General features: G+C 45.7%; 1 protein-coding gene across 1 annotated transcript; it reads right to left on the reverse strand.

Annotated features, from left to right (window-relative positions):
* Window positions 1–18496: 18496 nt before the first annotated feature.
* Window positions 18497–19192, reverse strand: LOC112638775. Its single transcript, XM_025410989.1, has one exon. It carries the CDS (start codon window positions 19190–19192, stop codon window positions 18497–18499), a length of 696 nt encoding a protein of 231 aa, XP_025266774.1.
* Between the last annotated feature and the right edge of the window lie 2165 nt (window positions 19193–21357).

Genomic DNA, 21357 nt, shown 5'->3' on the forward strand with positions numbered 1-21357 from the left:
CGGTATCCGATTCATCCGATTTTGGTTTTCCGGTACTTGCGTTCGCGCTTTTTAATTTATTGTACGTACGAACGTTCGTATCTTTTGACCACGGCTTTTTATTCGACTCAACACGCTTATCATTCGCGTTATTTTTAGTCTTGTTCGCCGCAGCTTGATTTTCTTTCTCGAGTTTTTTGTCACGTTCCCGTTCTATCTCGATTTCATCGAGTAACGCGACTAACTTTTCTACATTTCTGATTTCGGTTGTCGGCTGTATTTCATGTGCCACTTCCCGTCCGAAATGACGTTTAACACACCGTATTAACTCGCGGTCCGGTCATCGGTGGTTGTAAATATTTCGACGTTTTTAACAATTCGAGAGCGTATTCGGACATTGTCTGCTCGCTACTCGCGGTATATTTACCGGTATAAACGTCTTCTCGAAACTGCGCTTGATGTTCGTCCCCCCAGAAATGTCTGATGAACGCATCTCTCGCGAATTCCATGGTTTCCGGCTCGGTGACTTTGAACCATGTCGAAGCGGAGCCTTGTAAACACCGTCCGGAAAAATGTAAACGATCCCTCTCGCGCACCCCCTCGTATTCGGCCGTACGCTCGAATCGTCTCAAAAAACGGATCGGATTTTGCTTGTCGCTTCTGCCTGCATAGCGGATGTCCTCGAAAGGGTTCCTGAGCCATCCGCCGTTCGGCAATCTCGCCCTCAGCGTCGCGTTTTCTCCCAAGCACAATGTTTGAGACGCCCAAACGTCGTCGCATTGCGGCGAATTTCTTTCTTCGGCTCGTCGGCTTCGGAACGCTCTACGTCGCGGCACGTTGGAATTTCGTCGTCTCAAGCGCTTCTAAACGTTGACTGAGTTTGATAGTATTCCCGCACGAGTCCCCGATTTTTCTCGCTAACTCACTCACTGCGGTCGATGACGCGTCTGCATTGACCCTGATCTCGGCCAATATTGTCGAGAATACATCATCTACACCCGCGGATCTCGAGCCTTCGGGTTTTTCCTTCTACGCGGCACCCATTTTTGTCGATTGCGCTCGCGTTATTCTCGTTTCTCGTTGCCCCACGGCGAATGAGTCACGCCATGACGCTTCTCTGGTTTCGCGAAACCATCGGTCGCTATTTCCTTCTTTTCCATCACGCGATCACTTCTCGGAAAGTCACGCACAGTTGATCACTCTCGCGCCTCGAACTCGAACGAGTCCTGTCACGGTCGTCACGAAACGCTACCCTACTCGGCGGAGTAGGTGGTTTGCGCGAGTTTCCTCGCTCGACTGACATGTTACCTAACGGAACGGCACCGGACAACGTCTCTTCAGACAAGCTCGTTCGTCGGTCGCCACGGGCTGGACGCGATTAACACTGTGACCGAACCGATGGAGAGAAATCGACAAAGCCCCGAGTTTGATCGGATTACGGCGGTTCAAGACCCTACCTTTATTTTCACGGTCGTCAGCTCGTTTCTCCTTCCCACGAGCAAGGAGCGTGGAATCCGTCCTTTTGTCAAATTTCGGGCTACCCAGGTTGAGCACCACTGCGCCCTGGATCCTCGGAATGAGCATCCCTTGGCACTGCGACACACTCAGACAGAGTCCTTTCGCTAAGCGGTGTGATTTTAACACCACCCTATAGTACAGGTCACACTCGGATCCTCAGAATGAGCACCCCCGAGCACTGCGACACTCGCGGACAACGTCCTTTTGTTACGCGGTGGAAATTTCCACCCTGTTGCGTCACTCGGATACACTACGCAACGGCTGAAGAAAACCGTGTCAGCGTAACGCGACCCGGTGTCAAGTTACATGCGCGCACTGCGTCACCGCTAACGCGATCTATCACTCGCGATACACGCAATTTATTTCACGCTTTAATTGCGACAATTAATATCGTCGTTGTATCTCGTTTCCTCGAGCTTTCACGCGTCGAAACTACCCCTCGATAAATAACGACGCTGAGATCTTATTAACTCTCTGTCTTTTTCACAGGTCGCGGACAACGACGTCGACAACTTCCGGAATTTTCCTTGGATTGCCGGACACGAAGAGCCACGATCCCAGACAGGAGACTATATTCTAGATCCAGTTCTTTGGCTTGGGAACACAAGGGTGTTTCCGCTCGATACGGAATAAATCACAGAACACTGACTGTTAATATTTTAATATTAAAATATTTATTAGAATAATAATAACTAGTATAATTATTATCCTGTTTACAGCGCTCGTGTGTTATCGTCGCACGTAATCTTACTTTGCACGAGATAACAATATTTTACGTCGCTCAACGATATTTAATCTGGCTAGTCGAACTCGCCTAGCTAACTTACTAATTAAAGTAACAATTAATTGCACGGCAATCAACCTACGCCTTCTACAAATACGGTTATATAATCGCGACGGACTTTATCTTTCCTCAGCCACGATCCGAACGCTCGTCGAGGAAAAAGCCTCGGACGCTCTCCGCTCTCTGCTTTATAGCCTCCCCACCATTGCCGAGTCGGTCTCCCTACTCCGCGGAGGTCCGCCTATACGTGCACTTACAGCTCTCGGTGCACCTTAATATTAAAAATCAAATAAAATCGGCGAAATAACATTACAGATATGCCTTTCGCGTTAAACTAAGTATTTAAAAATAATAACATAAAATTCGTAGCTGCACTCGAGTATGTGCACTTCTTGCACTCTGTGCACTCGCTAACATAAAATCACGCGAATCGATAAAATAACTTAATCTAATCGCTATTCGCGTTAAAATAAATATCTTAAAATAATAACGTAAAATTCGCCAATGCGCTCGAGCATACGCACCTCTTTCTCTCGGTGCATCCGAGAACTTAAAATAAGTCTGATCGCGAAAAAAAAAATTAATATCATCGCTTCTCGCGTTAAATCAAACATTTTAAAATAAAATTACAAAATTCGCAACTGCACCTGGACATGTGCACTTCTTGCACCCCGTGCATGCGATAACTTATAATCACGCGAATCGACAAAATAACTTAACATAATCGCTATTCGCGTTAATTAAAATAATCTTAGCGTATAATACGCATGTGCACTTTTGCAGGTGCATCTGGTGCACTTCGTACACTCGACTCTTAAAATTAATCTAATTAGGAAAATAAATTATTATAATCGCTTCTCGCGTCAAAATAAACGATTTAAATGAATAATACACATGTGTCCTTTCTCATGTGTACCGCGTGCACTTTATGCACTTAGCCTAATTAAATTATTCTAACTATCATAATATATCTAAAACCGACTCGGGAACACTATTCCCTCTTCGCCGAACAGCAAATATAATCTTTCGAGTTGTGCGCCCTTGGTGTGTACCTTATGCACTGCGGGCACCTATTAGCATAACTAAACTAAAATATTTTGCAACGCTTTGCAAGTTATTCAAAACTTGTTTGGCGTGCTTCTCTATCGATTCCGCAAGTTTTCAGAAAATGCACTTTTTATGTGCACCTTCTGCACTCTGTGCACTTTTCTGCAAAATCAAATAAAGTAACGTAATTCGCGCTAAGATACTATCCCGCGCTCAAACTAAATCAAAATTAATCGAAAATAAAATAATTCTTCTGTCGCACCCAAATACCATCTATAACGGCACTAAATGCTCTCTTAAAGAAATATGAACTGAAATTTATTATTATAACAAAACAACTCAAATTCGCGTAGCAAAGGATCTAGAGTCGCCGTATAAGCGAAAAATAATAAAATACAAATTCTAACTTCTCCGAGCTAATCACCCTCCGATATGTGCACATCTATTATAACGCACACATAACAAAAATTAATAAAAATAAAATACAATGCCGGACTATCTTCCGGTGACTTTGCAAACTGGAAAATTCTTGTTTTATCAAGTGCACTTTTCATCTACACTTAAGTGCGGTTCGTGCACTTTTTCCGGAACTAACTCTATTCCGTCTCCCAAACGTCTTCACAACGTACCGGACGCTTTTTCCATTTATTCCGCTTAGTTTTACACGCTCGCACCTATCTCAATAAGCTATGTTAACTTATCACTAAGTGCACTATCGCGTGTGTCCATTTATTCTCGCCAGGACGGACCTGGCTGCTGGTCCTCGCCGCCACTCGCCACTCGTCTTAAGCGAATAACTGGCATTTGCTTGCCGTCTCGTCCCGTTCTGAAAGAGATCGAGTCGGTCACCATCCTGACCGGTGATCGTAAGTCCGATGATGCACGAGAGAGTCTCCTTGCTACGGCCGGGTGGGGTAGCTGCCGGTTGCAATAGGGCTTTGGATCTTTAACATGAACTTTTCCAACCGGGATTCCGGCCAAACTCGCAAGTTCGCATACTACGGGCGACAATCGCTTTTTAATCCTAAACGGGCCGTGGAATTTCGGTGTCAATTTTGCGGCTACGTTTTGCGCCGCAGACGACAATACGTGTTGCCGTTTCAAGACTAAATCTCCTACGCGAAATTACGATCGCGTCGTCGAAGGTTATATTGCAACGACTGCTTTTGGTACGCCTGCTCCAAATTCTCCGACACTCACGCTTGCAATGACTGCAAATCTGCATTCGCTCCGAACATTCCGCGGGATCCCGTGTTTCGACCTTCGCGGTTTCCGTGTTCCAAGCGCGCAACGAATTTGCCAGCGACAACTCGCGGCCAAGATTTAACAAAGCTGGTGACGCGCCTATGAATGAATGGTGTGGGGTATTGTATGCGAAGCGGAAATCTTTAAGATATTGGTTCCATTCTCGATGATCCCGCTCTAGGAAGGCTACTAAGGTAATTCCATGCTCGTCCGCGAACGCTTTCAAAGTCCGATTAATAAACTCCGTTCCATTGTCCGTCAGCAAAAACCTCAGCGCGCCCCAACGCGAGATGATGTCACTCAACATTTCGCAAATCTTTTGACCGTTCGCGGCCTGTATTGCGCTATACTCAATCCACTTAATAAAAAGATCTTGAACCACGAGAACATACTGATGACCGGACTTACTACGCGGGAACGGACCCATGATATCGGCAGCGACTACCGTCCATGGCCCTTCGATTACGCGCTATCCCATAAGACCAGCGGGGTCAGCCTGTTCTACTTTAGTGCGTTGACAGACATCGCACCTTTTGACGTACCGCGCGACCTCCCGAAACATGTTCGGCCAAAATACGCGACACCAAGTCGCTTGGTACGTTTTCTCTACGCCCAAATGTCCGATCTGAGGATCGTCGTGTGTCTCGCGCAAGGCTTTCCTCGCGCAGCTCCGACGGCAACACCAACTTCCATCAGTTGAGATCCTCTACTGTCTCCGATACTACCGGTTTGGGCCTCATATAATACAGCTGTCCGTCCACGATCCGCCAATCCGTAAAATGCCTACGACCGTCCGAAACCTCTCCAAAACCCTTACGATACCACGCGTCTGCTGTATTCGCGATAGGATCTATTTGCGCGACCGCTATCGTCGTCACTTCGTTGTCACTCTCATACATACGCGATAGCGCGTCCGATACATGATGCAGGGCGCCTTTTCGATGCACGATATTATAGTCGTACTCGAGGAGCTCTAACGCCCACCTCGCGAGTCTACCTGTCGGGTTCTTCAGATTATGGAGCCATTGCAAGCTGCTATGGTCTGCAATCACCGTGAATTGGTATCCCTCTAAGTATGGCCTGAACTTTTTAATGGCCCAAACTACGGCTAAACACTCCTGTTCCGTAACCGAGTATTTCTTCTCGAGATTCGACAGCGCACGGCTCGCGAACGCGATGATGTGCTCCGTGTTGTCCATATTTTGCGTCAAAACAGCACCAATTCCGACGGAACTCGCGTTGGTCTGCACGACGAACGGTATGTTAAAATCCGACACGATAATGTAGGCGCGACACTAGTCTTCCCCCCATTCTCAGCACTTTCCTTTTTTCAAAAGACGCGTCAATGGTTCGGTAGCGAACTGCGGTATAAAGCGTCGGTACCACGATGACATACCCAGGAAACGACGTAACTGTTTCAAGTTTGTTGGTGGATATTCCAATATCGGGCGCGTTTTCTCTGATCTACGGTTAAGCCGTCCCTTTACACGACAAACCTCAGATAACGAACCTGCGAGCGACAAAACTCGCACTTCTCCGGGTTTATTGTGAGACAGGCAGCCGAAATCCAGTCCAATACGCGTTTCAACCATACCAAATGTTTTTCGAAGGTTGGCGTTACAACTACGATATCATCAAAATACGCGAACGCGTGTGGTTCCATTTCTGATCCGATAAGTTTATTTAATAAGCGCTGGAAAGTCGCGGGCGCCCCCGTTAGTCCGTACGGCATCCGGGTGAAATGATACAACCCTTTTCTCGGAACGCTAAACGCAGTGATCTCTCGGCTTTCCTTGGCCAAAGGTATTTGAAAATACGCCTGGCTTAAATCGATCGTCGAGATATAATACGCGGATCTCAATTTATCTAAGATGCCGTTCATGTTCGCAGCGGATACGCGTCCTTCTTGGAAAGACTGTTAATCTTCCTAAAATCGAGGCAGAAGCGATATTTACCGTTCGGCTTTTTTACCACACTATCGGATTTGACCACTCGCTAAACGATGGCTCAATGATACCGACCTCTAACATTTTGTCTACCTCGTCGCGAATTACTTCTTGGACCTTCCGCGAAACGAGATAACACCTGTCTGACGGGCGCGCGATGACCGACGTCGATTTATGTTTGATGAGAGAAGTGACACCAGGACTAGCGATGGTTTCCGGTACGTTTTTCGCGATAATTCTTTTAGTCGTACGCGTGCTATTCACGGATCACCCGGACAAGATAAAAATTTCGGAGGTCACCAATAAAACAAAGTTAATAGTATTAAAATGTTCTCGCTGTCTTTATTCGCACCGACATTTACACCAGAATCCAAACAGGCTCGCAGCCCCAAGCGCCCGGACAACTCAATACAATGCTCTCAATATTCAGAACTCGATAATTAAATTCTCTAATCGCGACGTCTGTACTCCGTTACATCTCCGAGGCGAAGCCCTTAATTTTTCTCACGGGGCACTGTGGCGCGAGATCTCCACTAACTCTCCATCAGCTGTGGCAGATTTTTATTGGCTAGTTCTCCGTATTCAAAGGTAAACGGCCGATCCTCTTCGCGTCAACAAGTTTTCGTATGAGACGTCACGCTGTCAAAAAATATATCATCGTCATATGAAACAACATAGCCTGCCACGGACGATCGACCTTCTCGAAACTTTAGGTTTAACTGTCGCTGTAATAGTAAAAAAGATCCGCTAGAATTATTTTCAATGTATATTTCCGATTGTCGATCTCGCTGAGATCTGCAATTAGTTTCAGGGTCAGCCCAAAGCACCCCCTGCATGATGTACTATCACGAAAAATTAAAAGTAAAAAAAATAAAGAATAAAGAAAGGTGAAAGANATGCGACGTACTAACGTGAATTAAACATTTTTTTTCAATATAGCATGCGATGATGCGAACTACTGAACTAACTAGAAAGAATGCTTTTAATCCGAATAACGCATGCCTATGACGTACTTGACGTGAATTAAACGATTTTTTTTCAAGATAGCATGCGATGATGCGGACTACTGAAACTAACTAGAAATGAATGCTTTTAATCCGAATAACGCACGCCTATATGACGTACTAACGTGAATTAAACGCTTTTTTTCAAGATAGCATGCGATGATGCGGACTACTGAACTAACTAGAAAGGAATGCTTTTAAATCCGAATAACGCACGCCTATATGACGTACTAAAGTGAATTAAAACGCTTTTTTCAAGATAGCATGCGATGATGCGGACTACTGAACTAAACTAGAAAGGAATGCTTTTAATCCGAATAAACGCACGCCTATATGACGTACTAACGTGAATTAAACGCTTTTTTTCAAGATAGCATGCGATAATGCGGACTACTGAACTAACTAGAAAGGAATGCTTTTAATCCGAATAACGCACGCCTATATGACGTACTAACGTGAATTAAACGCTTTTTTTCAAGATAGCATGCGATGATGCGATCTAACTGAACTAACTAGAAATGAATGCTTTTAAATCCGAATAACGCACGCCTACACGACGTACTAACGTGAATTAAACGCTTTTTTTTTTCAAGATAGCATCCGATGATGCAAACTACTGAACTAACTAGAAAATAAATGCTTTTTTTTCCGAATAACGCACGCCCTACTACGACCTACAAACGAGAAATTAAACCGCTTTTTTTCAAGATAGCATGCGATATGATGCGAACTATTGAACTAACTACAAATGAATTTCCTTTAATCTGAATACGCACGCCTATGCGACGTACTAACGTGAATTAAACACTTTTTTCAATATAGCATGCGATGATGCGAACTACTGAACTAACTAGAAATGAATGCTTTTAATCCGAATAACGCATGCCTATGCGAACGTATTGACGTGAATTAAACGATTTTTTTTTCAAGATAGCATGCGATGATGCGATCTACTGAACTAACTAGAAATGAATGCTTTTAATCCGAATAACGCACGCCTACACGACGTACTAACGTGAATTAAACGCTTTTTTTTCAAGATAGCATCCGATGATGCAAACTACTGAACTAACTAGAAATAAATGCTTTTTTCGAATAACGCACGCCTATACGACCTACAAACGAGAATTAAACGCTTTTTTTCAAGATAGCATGCGATGATGCGAACTATTGAACTAACTACAAATGAATTTCCTTTAATCTGAATAAGCACGCCTATGCGACGTACTAACGTGAATTAAACACTTTTTTTCAATATAGCATGCGATGATGCGAACTACTGAACTAACTAGAAATGAATGCTTTTAATCCGAATAACGCATGCCTATGCGACGTATTGACGTGAATAAACGATTTTTTTTTCAAGATAGCATGCGATGATGCGGACTACTGAACTAACTAGAAATGAATGCTTTTAATCCGAATAACGCACGCCTATATGACGTACTAACGTGAATTAAACACTTTTTTTCAAGATGGCATGCGATGATGCGAACTAATGAACTAACTAGAAAGGAATGCTTTTAATCCGAATAACGCACGCGTATATGACGTACTAACGTGAATTAAATACTTTTTTTCAAGATAGCATGCGATGATGCGAATCTACTGAACTAACTAGAAATGAATGCTTTTAATCCGAATAAACGCACGCCTACACGACGTCCTAACGTAAATTAAACGCTTTTTTTCAAAATAGCATGGGATGATGCGAACTACTGAACTAACTAGAAATGAATACTTTTAATACGAATAACGCACGCCTATATGACGTACTAACGTGATTAAACGCTTTTTTTCAAGATAGCATGCGATGATGCGAACTACTGAACAAACTAGAAATGAATGCTTTAAATCCGAATAACGCACGCCTATAAGACGTACTAACGTGAATTAAACGCTTTTTTTCAAGATAGCATGTGATGATGCGAACTACCGAACAAACTAGAAATGAATGCTTTTAATCCGAATAACGCACGCCTACACGACGTACTAACGTGAATTAAACTCTTTTTTTCAAGATAGCATGCGATGATCTGAACTTCTGAACAAACTACAAATGTATGCTTTTAATCCGAATAACGCACGCCTATATGACGTACTAACGTGAATTAAATACTTTTTTTTCAAGATAGCATGCGATGATGCGATCTACTGAACTAATTAGAAATGAATGCTTTTAATCCGAATAACGCACGCCTACACGACGTACTAACGTGAATTAAAGGCTTTTTTTCAAGATAGCATGGGATGATGCGAACTACTGAACTAACTAGAAATGAATACTTTTAATACGAATAACGCACGCCCATATGACGTACTAACGTGAATTAAACGCTTTTTTTCAAGATAGCATGCGATGATGCGAACTACTGAACTAACTAGAAATGAATGCTTTTAATCCGAATAACGCATGCCTATGCGACGTATTAACGTGAATTAAACGATTTTTTTTTCAAGATAGCATGCGATGATGCGGACTACTGAACTAACTAGAAATGAATGCTTTTAATCCGAATAATGCACGCCTACACGACGTACTAACGTGAATTAAACTCTTTTTTTCAAAATAGCATGCGATGATCTGAACTACTGAACAAACTACAAAGGAATGCTTTTAATCCGAATAACGCACGCCTATGTGACGTACTAACGTGAATTAAACGCTTTTTTTCAAGTTAGCATGCGATAATGCAAACTACTGAACTAACTAGAAATGAATGCTTTTAATCCGAATAACGCACGCCTATACGACGTACTAACGTGAATTAAACACTTTTTTCAAGATAGCATGCGATGATGCGAACTACTGAACTATCTAGAAATGAATGCTTTTTTCCGCATAGCGCACGCCTATACGACGTACTAACGTGAATTAAACGCTTTTTTTCAAGATAACATGCTATGATGCAAACTACTGAACTAACTAAAATGAATGCTTTTAATCCGAATGACGCACGCCTATACGACCTACAAACGAGAATTAAACGCTTTTTTTTCAAGATTGCATGCGATGATGCGAACTAATGAGCTAAACTCCGCGTTGAACTTATCGCGTTTTAATTTGTTATGTTTTTCGCCTCTCGGCGTTTTCAGCCTGAGACACGCCATTTCGGCGACTCGGCCTCGCTTTGCCCCTCGTCGGAATCGTCGGTATCCATTTTCGCTGACACGGCCGCTACTTTGGAACGGGCTGAGAATTTCTTACCCAACACGGTTTTTTCGGTTCGCACGGATGCGTCATTATTTTTCTCGTTGCTTTCCACGTTCGTGTTTTTAAATTTTATTCGCGGATTTTTTATCGGTCTTCGCGTTTTCGGTATCCGATTCATCCGATTTTGGTTTTCCGGTACTTGCGTTCGCGCTTTTTAATTTATTGTACGTACGAACGTTCGTATCTTTTGACCACGGCTTTTTATTCGACTCAACACGCTTATCATTCGCGTTATTTTTAGTCTTGTTCGCCGCAGCTTGATTTTCTTTCTCGAGTTTTTTGTCACGTTCCCGTTCTATCTCGATTTCATCGAGTAACGCGACTAACTTTTCTACATTTCTGATTTCGGTTGTCGGCTGTATTTCATGTGCCACTTCCCGTCCGAAATGACGTTTAACACACCGTATTAACTCGCGGTCGGTCATCGGTGGTTGTAAATATTTCGACGTTTTTAACAATTCGAGAGCGTATTCGGACATTGTCTGCTCGCTACTCGCGGTATATTTACCGGTATAAACGTCTTCTCGAAACTGCGCTTGATGTTCGTCCCCCCAGAAATGTCTGATGAACGCATCTCTCGCGAATTCCATGGTTTCCGGCTCGGTGACTTTGAACCATGTCGAAGCGGAGCCTTGTAAACACCGTCCGGAAAAATGTAAACGATCCCTCTCGCGCACCCCCTCGTATTCGGCCGTACGCTCGAATCGTCTCAAAAAACGGATCGGATTTTGCTTGTCGCTTCTGCCTGCATAGCGGATGTCCTCGAAAGGGTTCCTGAGCCATCCGCCGTTCGGCAATCTCGCCCTCAGCGTCGCGTTTTCTCCCAAGCACAATGTTTGAGACGCCCAAACGTCGTCGCATTGCGGCGAATTTCTTTCTTCGGCTCGTCGGCTTCGGAACGCTCTACGTCGCGGCACGTTTGGAATTTCGTCGTCTCAAGCGCTTCTAAACGTTGACTGAGTTTGATAGTATTCCCGCACGAGTCCCCGATTTTTCTCGCTAACTCACTCACTGCGGTCGATGACGCGTCTGCATTGACCCTGATCTCGGCCAATATTGTCGAGAATACATCATCTACACCCGCGGATCTCGAGCCTTCGGGTTTTTCCTTCTACGCGGCACCCATTTTTGTCGATTGCGCTCGCGTTATTCTCGTTTCTCGTTGCCCCACGGGCGAATGAGTCACGCCATGACGCTTCTCTGGTTTCGCGAAACCATCGGTCGCTATTTCCTTCTTTTCCATCACGCGATCACTTCTCGGAAAGTCACGCACAGTTGATCACTCTCGCGCCTCGAACTCGAACGAGTCCTGTCACGGTCGTCACGAAACGCTACCCTACTCGGCGGAGTAGGTGGTTTGCGCGAGTTTCCTCGCTCGACTGACATGTTACCTAACGGAACGGCACCGGACAACGTCTCTTCAGACAAGCTCGTTCGTCGGTCGCCACGGGCTGGACGCGATTAACACTGTGACCGAACCGATGGAGAGAAATCGACAAAGCCCCGAGTTTGATCGGATTACGGCGGTTCAAGACCCTACCTTTATTTTCACGGTCGTCAGCTCGTTTCTCCTTCCCACGAGCAAGGAGCGTGGAATCCGTCCTTTTGTCAAATTTCGGGCTACCCAGGTTGAGCACCACTGCGCCCTGGATCCTCGGAATGAGCATCCCTTGGCACTGCGACACACTCAGACAGAGTCCTTTCGCTAAGCGGTGTGATTTTAACACCACCCTATAGTACAGGTCACACTCGGATCCTCAGAATGAGCACCCCCGAGCACTGCGACACTCGCGGACAACGTCCTTTTGTTACGCGGTGGAAATTTCCACCCTGTTGCGTCACTCGGATACACTACGCAACGGCTGAAGAAAACCGTGTCAGCGTAACGCGACCCGGTGTCAAGTTACATGCGCGCACTGCGTCACCGCTAACGCGATCTATCACTCGCGATACACGCAATTTATTTCACGCTTTAATTGCGACAATTAATATCGTCGTTGTATCTCGTTTCCTCGAGCTTTCACGCGTCGAAACTACCCCTCGATAAATAACGACGCTGAGATCTTATTAACTCTCTGTCTTTTTCACAGGTCGCGGACAACGACGTCGACAACTTCCGGAATTTTCCTTGGATTGCCGGACACGAAGAGCCACGATCCCAGACAGGAGACTATATTCTAGATCCAGTTCTTTGGCTTGGGAACACAAGGGTGTTTCCGCTCGATACGGAATAAATCACAGAACACTGACTGTTAATATTTTAATATTAAAATATTTATTAGAATAATAATAACTAGTATAATTATTATCCTGTTTACAGCGCTCGTGTGTTATCGTCGCACGTAATCTTACTTTGCACGAGATAACAATATTTTACGTCGCTCAACGATATTTAATCTGGCTAGTCGAACTCGCCTAGCTAACTTACTAATTAAAGTAACAATTAATTGCACGGCAATCAACCTACGCCTTCTACAAATACGGTTATATAATCGCGACGGACTTTATCTTTCCTCAGCCACGATCCGAACGCTCGTCGAGGAAAAAGCCTCGGACGCTCTCCGCTCTCTGCTTTATAGCCTCCCCACCATTGCCGAGTCGGTCTCCCTACTCCGCGGAGGCTCCGCCTATACGTGCACTTACAGCTCTCGGTGCACCTTAATATTAAAAATCAAATAAAATCGCGAAATAACATTACAGATATGCCTTTCGCGTTAAACTAAGTATTTAAAAATAATAACATAAAATTCGTAGCTGCACTCGAGTATGTGCACTTCTTGCACTCTGTGCACTCGCTAACATAAAATCACGCGAATCGATAAAATAACTTAATCTAATCGCTATTCGCGTTAAAATAAATATCTTAAAATAATAACGTAAAATTCGCCAATGCGCTCGAGCATACGCACCTCTTTCTCTCGGTGCATCCGAGAACTTAAAATAAGTCTGATCGCGAAAAAAAAAATTAATATCATCGCTTCTCGCGTTAAATCAAACATTTTAAAATAAAATTACAAAATTCGCAACTGCACCTGGACATGTGCACTTCTTGCACCCCGTGCATGCGATAACTTATAATCACGCGAATCGACAAAATAACTTAACATAATCGCTATTCGCGTTAATTAAAATAATCTTAGCGTATAATACGCATGTGCACTTTTGCAGGTGCATCTGGTGCACTTCGTACACTCGACTCTTAAAATTAATCTAATTAGGAAAATAAATTATTATAATCGCTTCTCGCGTCAAAATAAACGATTTAAATGAATAATACACATGTGTCCTTTCTCATGTGTACCGCGTGCACTTTATGCACTTAGCCTAATTAAATTATTCTAACTATCATAATATATCTAAAACCGACTCGGGAACACTATTCCCTCTTCGCCGAACAGCAAATATAATCTTTCGAGTTGTGCGCCCTTGGTGTGTACCTTATGCACTGCGGGCACCTATTAGCATAACTAAACTAAAATATTTTGCAACGCTTTGCAAGTTATTCAAAACTTGTTTGGCGTGCTTCTCTATCGATTCCGCAAGTTTTCAGAAAATGCACTTTTTATGTGCACCTTCTGCACTCTGTGCACTTTTCTGCAAAATCAAATAAAGTAACGTAATTCGCGCTAAGATACTATCCCGCGCTCAAACTAAATCAAAATTAATCGAAAATAAAATAATTCTTCTGTCGCACCCAAATACCATCTATAACGGCACTAAATGCTCTCTTAAAGAAATATGAACTGAAATTTATTATTATAACAAAACAACTCAAATTCGCGTAGCAAAGGATCTAGAGTCGCCGTATAAGCGAAAAAATAATAAAATACAAATTCTAACTTCTCCGAGCTAATCACCCTCCGATATGTGCACATCTATTATAACGCACACATAACAAAAATTAATAAAAATAAAATACAATGCCGGACTATCTTCCGGTGACTTTGCAAACTGGAAAATTCTTGTTTTATCAAGTGCACTTTTCATCTACACTTAAGTGCGGTTCGTGCACTTTTTCCGGAACTAACTCTATTCCGTCTCCCAAACGTCTTCACAACGTACCGGACGCTTTTTCCATTTATTCCGCTTAGTTTTACACGCTCGCACCTATCTCAATAAGCTATGTTAACTTATCACTAAGTGCACTATCGCGTGTGTCCATTTATTCTCGCCAGGACGGACCTGGCTGCTGGTCCTCGCCGCCACTCGCCACTCGTCTTAAGCGAATAACTGGCATTTGCTTGCCGTCTCGTCCCGTTCTGAAAGAGATCGAGTCGGTCACCATCCTGACCGGTGATCGTAAGTCCGATGATGCACGAGAGAGTCTCCTTGCTACGGCCGGGTGGGGTAGCTGCCGGTTGCAATAGGGCTTTGGATCTTTAACATGAACTTTTCCAACCGGGATTCCGGCCAAACTCGCAAGTTCGCATACTACGGGCGACAATCGCTTTTTAATCCTAAACGGGCCGTGGAATTTCGGTGTCAATTTTGCGGCTACGTTTTGCGCCGCAGACGACAATACGTGTTGCCGTTTCAAGACTAAATCTCCTACGCGAAAATTACGATCGCGTCGTCGAAGGTTATATTGCAACGACTGCTTTTGGTACGCCTGCTCCAAATTCTCCGACACTCACGCTTGCAATGACTGCAAATTCTGCATTCGCTCCGAACATTCCGCGGGATCCCGTGTTTCGACCTTCGCGGTTTCCGTGTTCCAAGCGCGCAACGAATTTGCCAGCGACAACTCGCGGCCAAGATTTAACAAAGCTGGTGACGCGCCTATGAATGAATGGTGTGGGGTATTGTATGCGAAGCGGAAATCTTTAAGATATTGGTTCCATTCTCGATGATCCCGCTCTAGGAAGGCTACTAAGGTAATTCCATGCTCGTCCGCGAACGCTTTCAAAGTCCGATTAATAAACTCCGTTCCATTGTCCGTCAGCAAAAACCTCAGCGCGCCCCAACGCGAGATGATGTCACTCAACATTTCGCAAATCTTTTGACCGTTCGCGGCCTGTATTGCGCTATACTCAATCCACTTAATAAAAAGATCTTGAACCACGAGAACATACTGATGACCGGACTTACTACGCGGGAACGGACCCATGATATCGGCAGCGACTACCGTCCATGGCCCTTCGATTACGCGCTATCCCATAAGACCAGCGGGGTCAGCCTGTTCTACTTTAGTGCGTTGACAGACATCGCACCTTTTGACGTACCGCGCGACCTCCCGAAACATGTTCGGCCAAAAATACGCGACACCAAGTCGCTGGTACGTTTTCTCTACGCCCAAATGTCCGATCTGAGGATCGTCGTGTGTCTCGCGCAAGGCTTCCTCGCGCAGCTCCGACGGCAACACCAACTTCCATCAGTTGAGATCCTCTACTGTCTCCGATACTACCGGTTTGGGCCTCATATAATACAGCTGTCCGTCCACGATCCGCCAATCCGTAAAATGCCTACGACCGTCCGAAACCTCTCCAAAACCCTTACGATACCACGCGTCTGCTGTATTCGCGATAGGATCTATTTGCGCGACCGCTATCGTCGTCACTTCGTTGTCACTCTCATACATACGCGATAGCGCGTCCGATACATGATGCAGGGCGCCTTTTCGATGCACGATATTATAGTCGTACTCGAGGAGCTCTAACGCCCACCTCGCGAGTCTACCTGTCGGGTTCTTCAGATTATGGAGCCATTGCAAGCTGCTATGGTCTGCAATCACCGTGAATTGGTATCCCTCTAAGTATGGCCTGAACTTTTTAATGGCCCAAACTACGGCTAAACACTCCTGTTCCGTAACCGAGTATTTCTTCTCGAGATTCGACAGCGCACGGCTCGCGAACGCGATGATGTGCTCCGTGTTGTCCATATTTTGCGTCAAAACAGCACCAATTCCGACGGAACTCGCGTTGGTCTGCACGACGAACGGTATGTTAAAATCCGGACACGATAATGTAGGCGCGACACTAGTCTTCCCCCCATTCTCAGCACTTTCCTTTTTTCAAAAGACGCGTCAATGGTTCGGTAGCGAACTGCGGTATAAAGCGTCGGTACCACGATGACATACCCAGGAAACGACGTAACTGTTTCAAGTTTGTTGGTGGATATTCCAATATCGGGCGCGTTTTCTCTGGATCTACGGTTAAGCCGTCCCTTTACACGACAAACCTCAGATAACGAACCTGCGAGCGACAAAACTCGCACTTCTCCGGGTTTATTGTGAGACAGGCAGCCGAAATCCAGTCCAATACGCGTTTCAACCATACCAAATGTTTTTCGAAGGTTGGCGTTACAACTACGATATCATCAAAATACGCGAACGCGTGTGGTTCCATTTCTGATCCGATAAGTTTATTTAATAAGCGCTGGAAAGTCGCGGGCGCCCCCGTTAGTCCGTACGGCATCCGGGTGAAATGATACAACCCTTTTCTCGGAACGCTAAACGCAGTGATCTCTCGGCTTTCCTTGGCCAAAGGTATTTGAAAATACGCCTGGCTTAAATCGATCGTCGAGATATAATACGCGGATCTCAATTTATCTAAGATGCCGTTCATGTTCGGCAGCGGATACGCGTCCTTCTTGGAAAGACTGTTAATCTTCCTAAAATCGAGGCAGAAGCGATATTTACCGTTCGGCTTTTTTACCACACTATCGGATTTGACCACTCGCTAAACGATGGCTCAATGATACCGACCTCTAACATTTTGTCTACCTCGTCGCGAATTACTTCTTGGACCTTCCGCGAAACGAGATAACACCTCTGTCTGACGGGCGCGCGATGACCGACGTCGATTTTATGTTTGATGAGAGAAGTGACACCAGGACTAGCGATGGTTTCCGGTACGTTTTTCGCGATAAATTCTTTGTAGTCGTACGCGTGCTATTCACGGATCACCCGGACAAGATAAAAATTTCGGAGGTCACCAATAAAACAAAGTTAATAGTATTAAAATGTTCTCGCTGTCTTTATTCGCACCGACATTTACACCAGAATCCAAACAGGCTCGCAGCCCCAAGCGCCCGGACAACTCAATACAATGCTCTCAATATTCAGAACTCGATAATTAAATTCTCTAATCGCGACGTCTGTACTCCGTTACATCTCCGAGGCGAAGCCCTTAATTTTTCTCACGGGGCACTGTGGCGCGAGATCTCCCACTAACTCTCCATCAGCTGTGGCAGATTTTTATTGGCTAGTTCTCCGTATTCAAAGGTAAACGGCCGATCTTCGCGTCAACAAGTTTTCGTATGACACGTCACGCTTTGTCAAAATATATATCCGTCAATATGAAACAACAATAGCCTGCCACGGCCGATCGACCTTCTCGAAACTTCTAGGTTTAACTGCTCGCTTGTAAATATAAAAAGTCCGCTGATCTATTTCAAATGTAAAATTTCGATTTTCGATCTCGCTGAGACTGCAATTAGTTTCAAGGGTCGCCACAGCACCCCCCTGCCAGTGATGTACTATCACGAAAAATAAAAGTAAAAAAAATAAAGAATATAAGAAAAGGTAAAGAATACTAAAGTCATCCGCATAAAAGACAGCCATAAAATAGTATAAGCATAATAAATTGAATACATAAAACGAACAAAATAAATAGAGTAAACAGACTGTTATGGAATAAACGCGAAACAATTAAAATAAATAGTTGAATATTGAAATAAATAGTTAAAATCTCAGCGTTTACAGAAAAATAATATCGCTGATATACTGTCTCGCAAATGAACGATATATTTCGCGTTCGTCCTAGCCTCCGACTTGGAGACGGTCTGGAAAATGAATTCTTCTCCCCGATCGGGTCGTCCTCTCCGCTTGGACGGGAAGGTTCGGGTCTTCGCTTGTGCCTCCGTCCCCGTCAGTAATGGGCTCGCCAGCTATCGGCCCCGTGTCGTCGCCATCGTCCGCAGCTAGTATATAAGCCGGCTTCAGACGATCTATGGATACGGTCACATCTTTTCCCTGGATCCGCACCACGAACGTCTTGGCCGTCCGGCTGATCACCTCATACGGTCCATTGTACGGAGGCTGCAAAATCGATTTTGGCCCGTCATGGCGCACGAACACGTGCCTGGTCGTCCTCAAATCTCTGAAAACAAAACTCTTATATTCTCCGTGCGGAATGCTCGCGACCGGGCGCAACTCGTCGAAACGCCGGCGCAATTCTTTAATAAACTCAGCGGCGTCGTCCGAATTGTTTAATTGTTTAGTCAATAGTTGTCCAGGAAGTCGGAGCGTTTCCCCGTATACGAGCTCCGCTGCCGTCGCTCGTATGTCCTCCTTCCACGCTGCCCGTATTCCAAGGAGAACGGTGGGTAAGCTCTCCGTCCAGCGGTCGCCCCCATGGCATCTGATTGCGGCCTTTAATTGCCGGTGGAACCTCTCCACCATGCCATTTGCCTGTGGATGGTACGCCGTGGTCCTCAAATGTGTCGTTCCGAGCATGACGTTCAACTGTTTGAAGAGACGTGATTCAAATTGTCGCCCTTGATCGGTTGTGATACGGAGGGGCGATCCGAAGCGACCAGATCCACCCCTCGTATAAAGTTCTGGCCACCGTCTCTGCTTCCTGGTTTTCCATTGGCCACGCTTCTGGCCATCGCGTGAACCGGTCCACGCACGTGAGACAATATCTCCGGCCCTCCGACACCGGCAGCACTATTATGTCCACGTGGATATGCTCAAAACGTTTGGACGGCGGCATGAACGCTTCCCTCGGCGCGGACACATGGCGGGTAATCTTTGCTCTCTGGCACGGCACGCAAGAGCGGGCCCACTCACGGCAGTCCTTTTTTATCGACGGCCAGACATAACGCTGCGTCATGGCCCTGACCGTCGATCGAATCCCCGGATGGGCCAAACCGTGCACCGCCTGGAACGCCGCTCGACGAAAGGCCTTCGTCAAGAACGGTCGCGGCGTCGGCGTCGCGGCGTCATAGTACACGGCCACCCCCGCTCCGGGTATCCCAATTCGCTCGAGCTTCAATGATCCCTCGCGCTGATACATCTCGAGCTCCTCATCTCCATCCTGAGAAGCGGCCAATTCCTCGTAGTTTACCGGCGACAACACCTCCTCGACTCTGGATAGCGCATCGGCCACGACGTTGTCACTTCCCGATACGTGCCGTATGTCGGTGGAAAATTGTCCGATGAAGTCGAGATGTCGAAATTGGCGTGGCGAGCACTTGTCTGGTTTCTGCTTAAAAGAATAAATAATAGGCTTGTGGTCAGTAAATATGATAAAATTGCGTGCTTCCACCATATGGCGAAAGTGTTTAACCGCCAGATATATCGCGAGTAACTCCCTGTCAAAGGCGCTATATTTTTCTTCCGTTGGGCTTAGCTTCTTCGAGAAGAAGGCTAAGGGCTCCCATCCATCCTCGCCCCGTTGCTGCAGCGCCGCTCCGACGCTACTGTCGGACGCATCGGCGAATATCGCTAGCTCGGCGTCTATCTTTGGATGGGCTAGCAGGGCAGCTCGCGCTAACTCGTCCTTTGATTGCTCAAACGCCCTTTCGGCCTGCGGGGTCCAGGTTATTACGGCCTTTCCTTTTATTTTATCCTGAAGAAGGTTGTTCATTGGCGCTTGCGTTTCGGCGGCTCTGGGCAGGAATCTTCGGTAAAAATTCAGCATGCCCAGAAACCTCCTCAAGTCTTTAGCTGTACGCAGCATCCGGTACTCCGCGATCGCCTGCACCCGGGCAGGCAACGGACGGGTCCCCTCATCTGAAACGGAATAACCTAAAAACTCCACGTTTTTGCACCCGAATACACATTTCGCCGAATTTATTACGACACCATAAGTTTGTAGCCGCTCGAATAATAATTTTAAATGTTTCAAATGCTCTGCTTCGGACGCCGATGCGATTAAAACATCGTCGATGTAGGCGTAACAGAAATCGAACCCGCACAGAACCTCGTCTATAAAGCGTTGAAAAGTTTGCGCCGCGTTTCGGAGCCCGAACGACATATACGGGAATTCAAACATCCCGAACGGCGTAGTGATCGCCGTCTTCGGCACGTCCTCCTCTGCAACGGGTATTTGGTGGTAAGCCCTGACGAGATCGATTGTGGTAAAAATCTTTTTACCTTGCAATGCCTGAGCGAAATCTTGAATGTGACGCACCGGATATAACGGTCAGGAATCGTGCGCGCGTTAAGTGCTCGGTAGTCGCCGCAAGGTCTCCACTCTTCACCTTTTTTCTGGACCATGTGTAACGGCGATGACCAACAGCTCTTCGATGGTTTAGCTGTTCCGAGCTCCAACATCTTCTGAAACTCCCGCTTCGCGGCTCTCAGGCGATCCGACGCCAGCCTTCGCGGCTTACACGCTACAGGCGCCCCAGGTGTTGTCTCAATAAAATGTCGCGTGTCATGCTTACTCTCTTTCGGGCGACCTTCGGGCCTCGTCAAATCGGGATATCGCCTCAGTAACGAATGATACAATGTCTCTCCCGTAACGGTCTTTATACTAGGCTCCTCGCACCGACGGCAACGCCCGGGCACCGTAAGACTCGTCATCTGGTCGACCAGGCGCCGATTCCGCAAATCCACCAGCAACCCGTAAAATGCCAGGAAATCTGCTCCGATTATTGGTCTTGATACGTCCG

This window comes from Camponotus floridanus, unplaced genomic scaffold (genome assembly GCF_003227725.1).
Source record: "Camponotus floridanus strain SB8 unplaced genomic scaffold, Cflo_v7.5 scaffold366, whole genome shotgun sequence".
Lineage (NCBI taxonomy): Eukaryota > Metazoa > Arthropoda > Insecta > Hymenoptera > Formicidae > Camponotus > Camponotus floridanus.

Coding starts and splice junctions, on each gene's coding strand:
- LOC112638775 (XM_025410989.1), bottom strand. CDS start 19,192: ATGCTCGGAACGACACATTTGAGGACCACGGCGTACCATCCACAGGCA.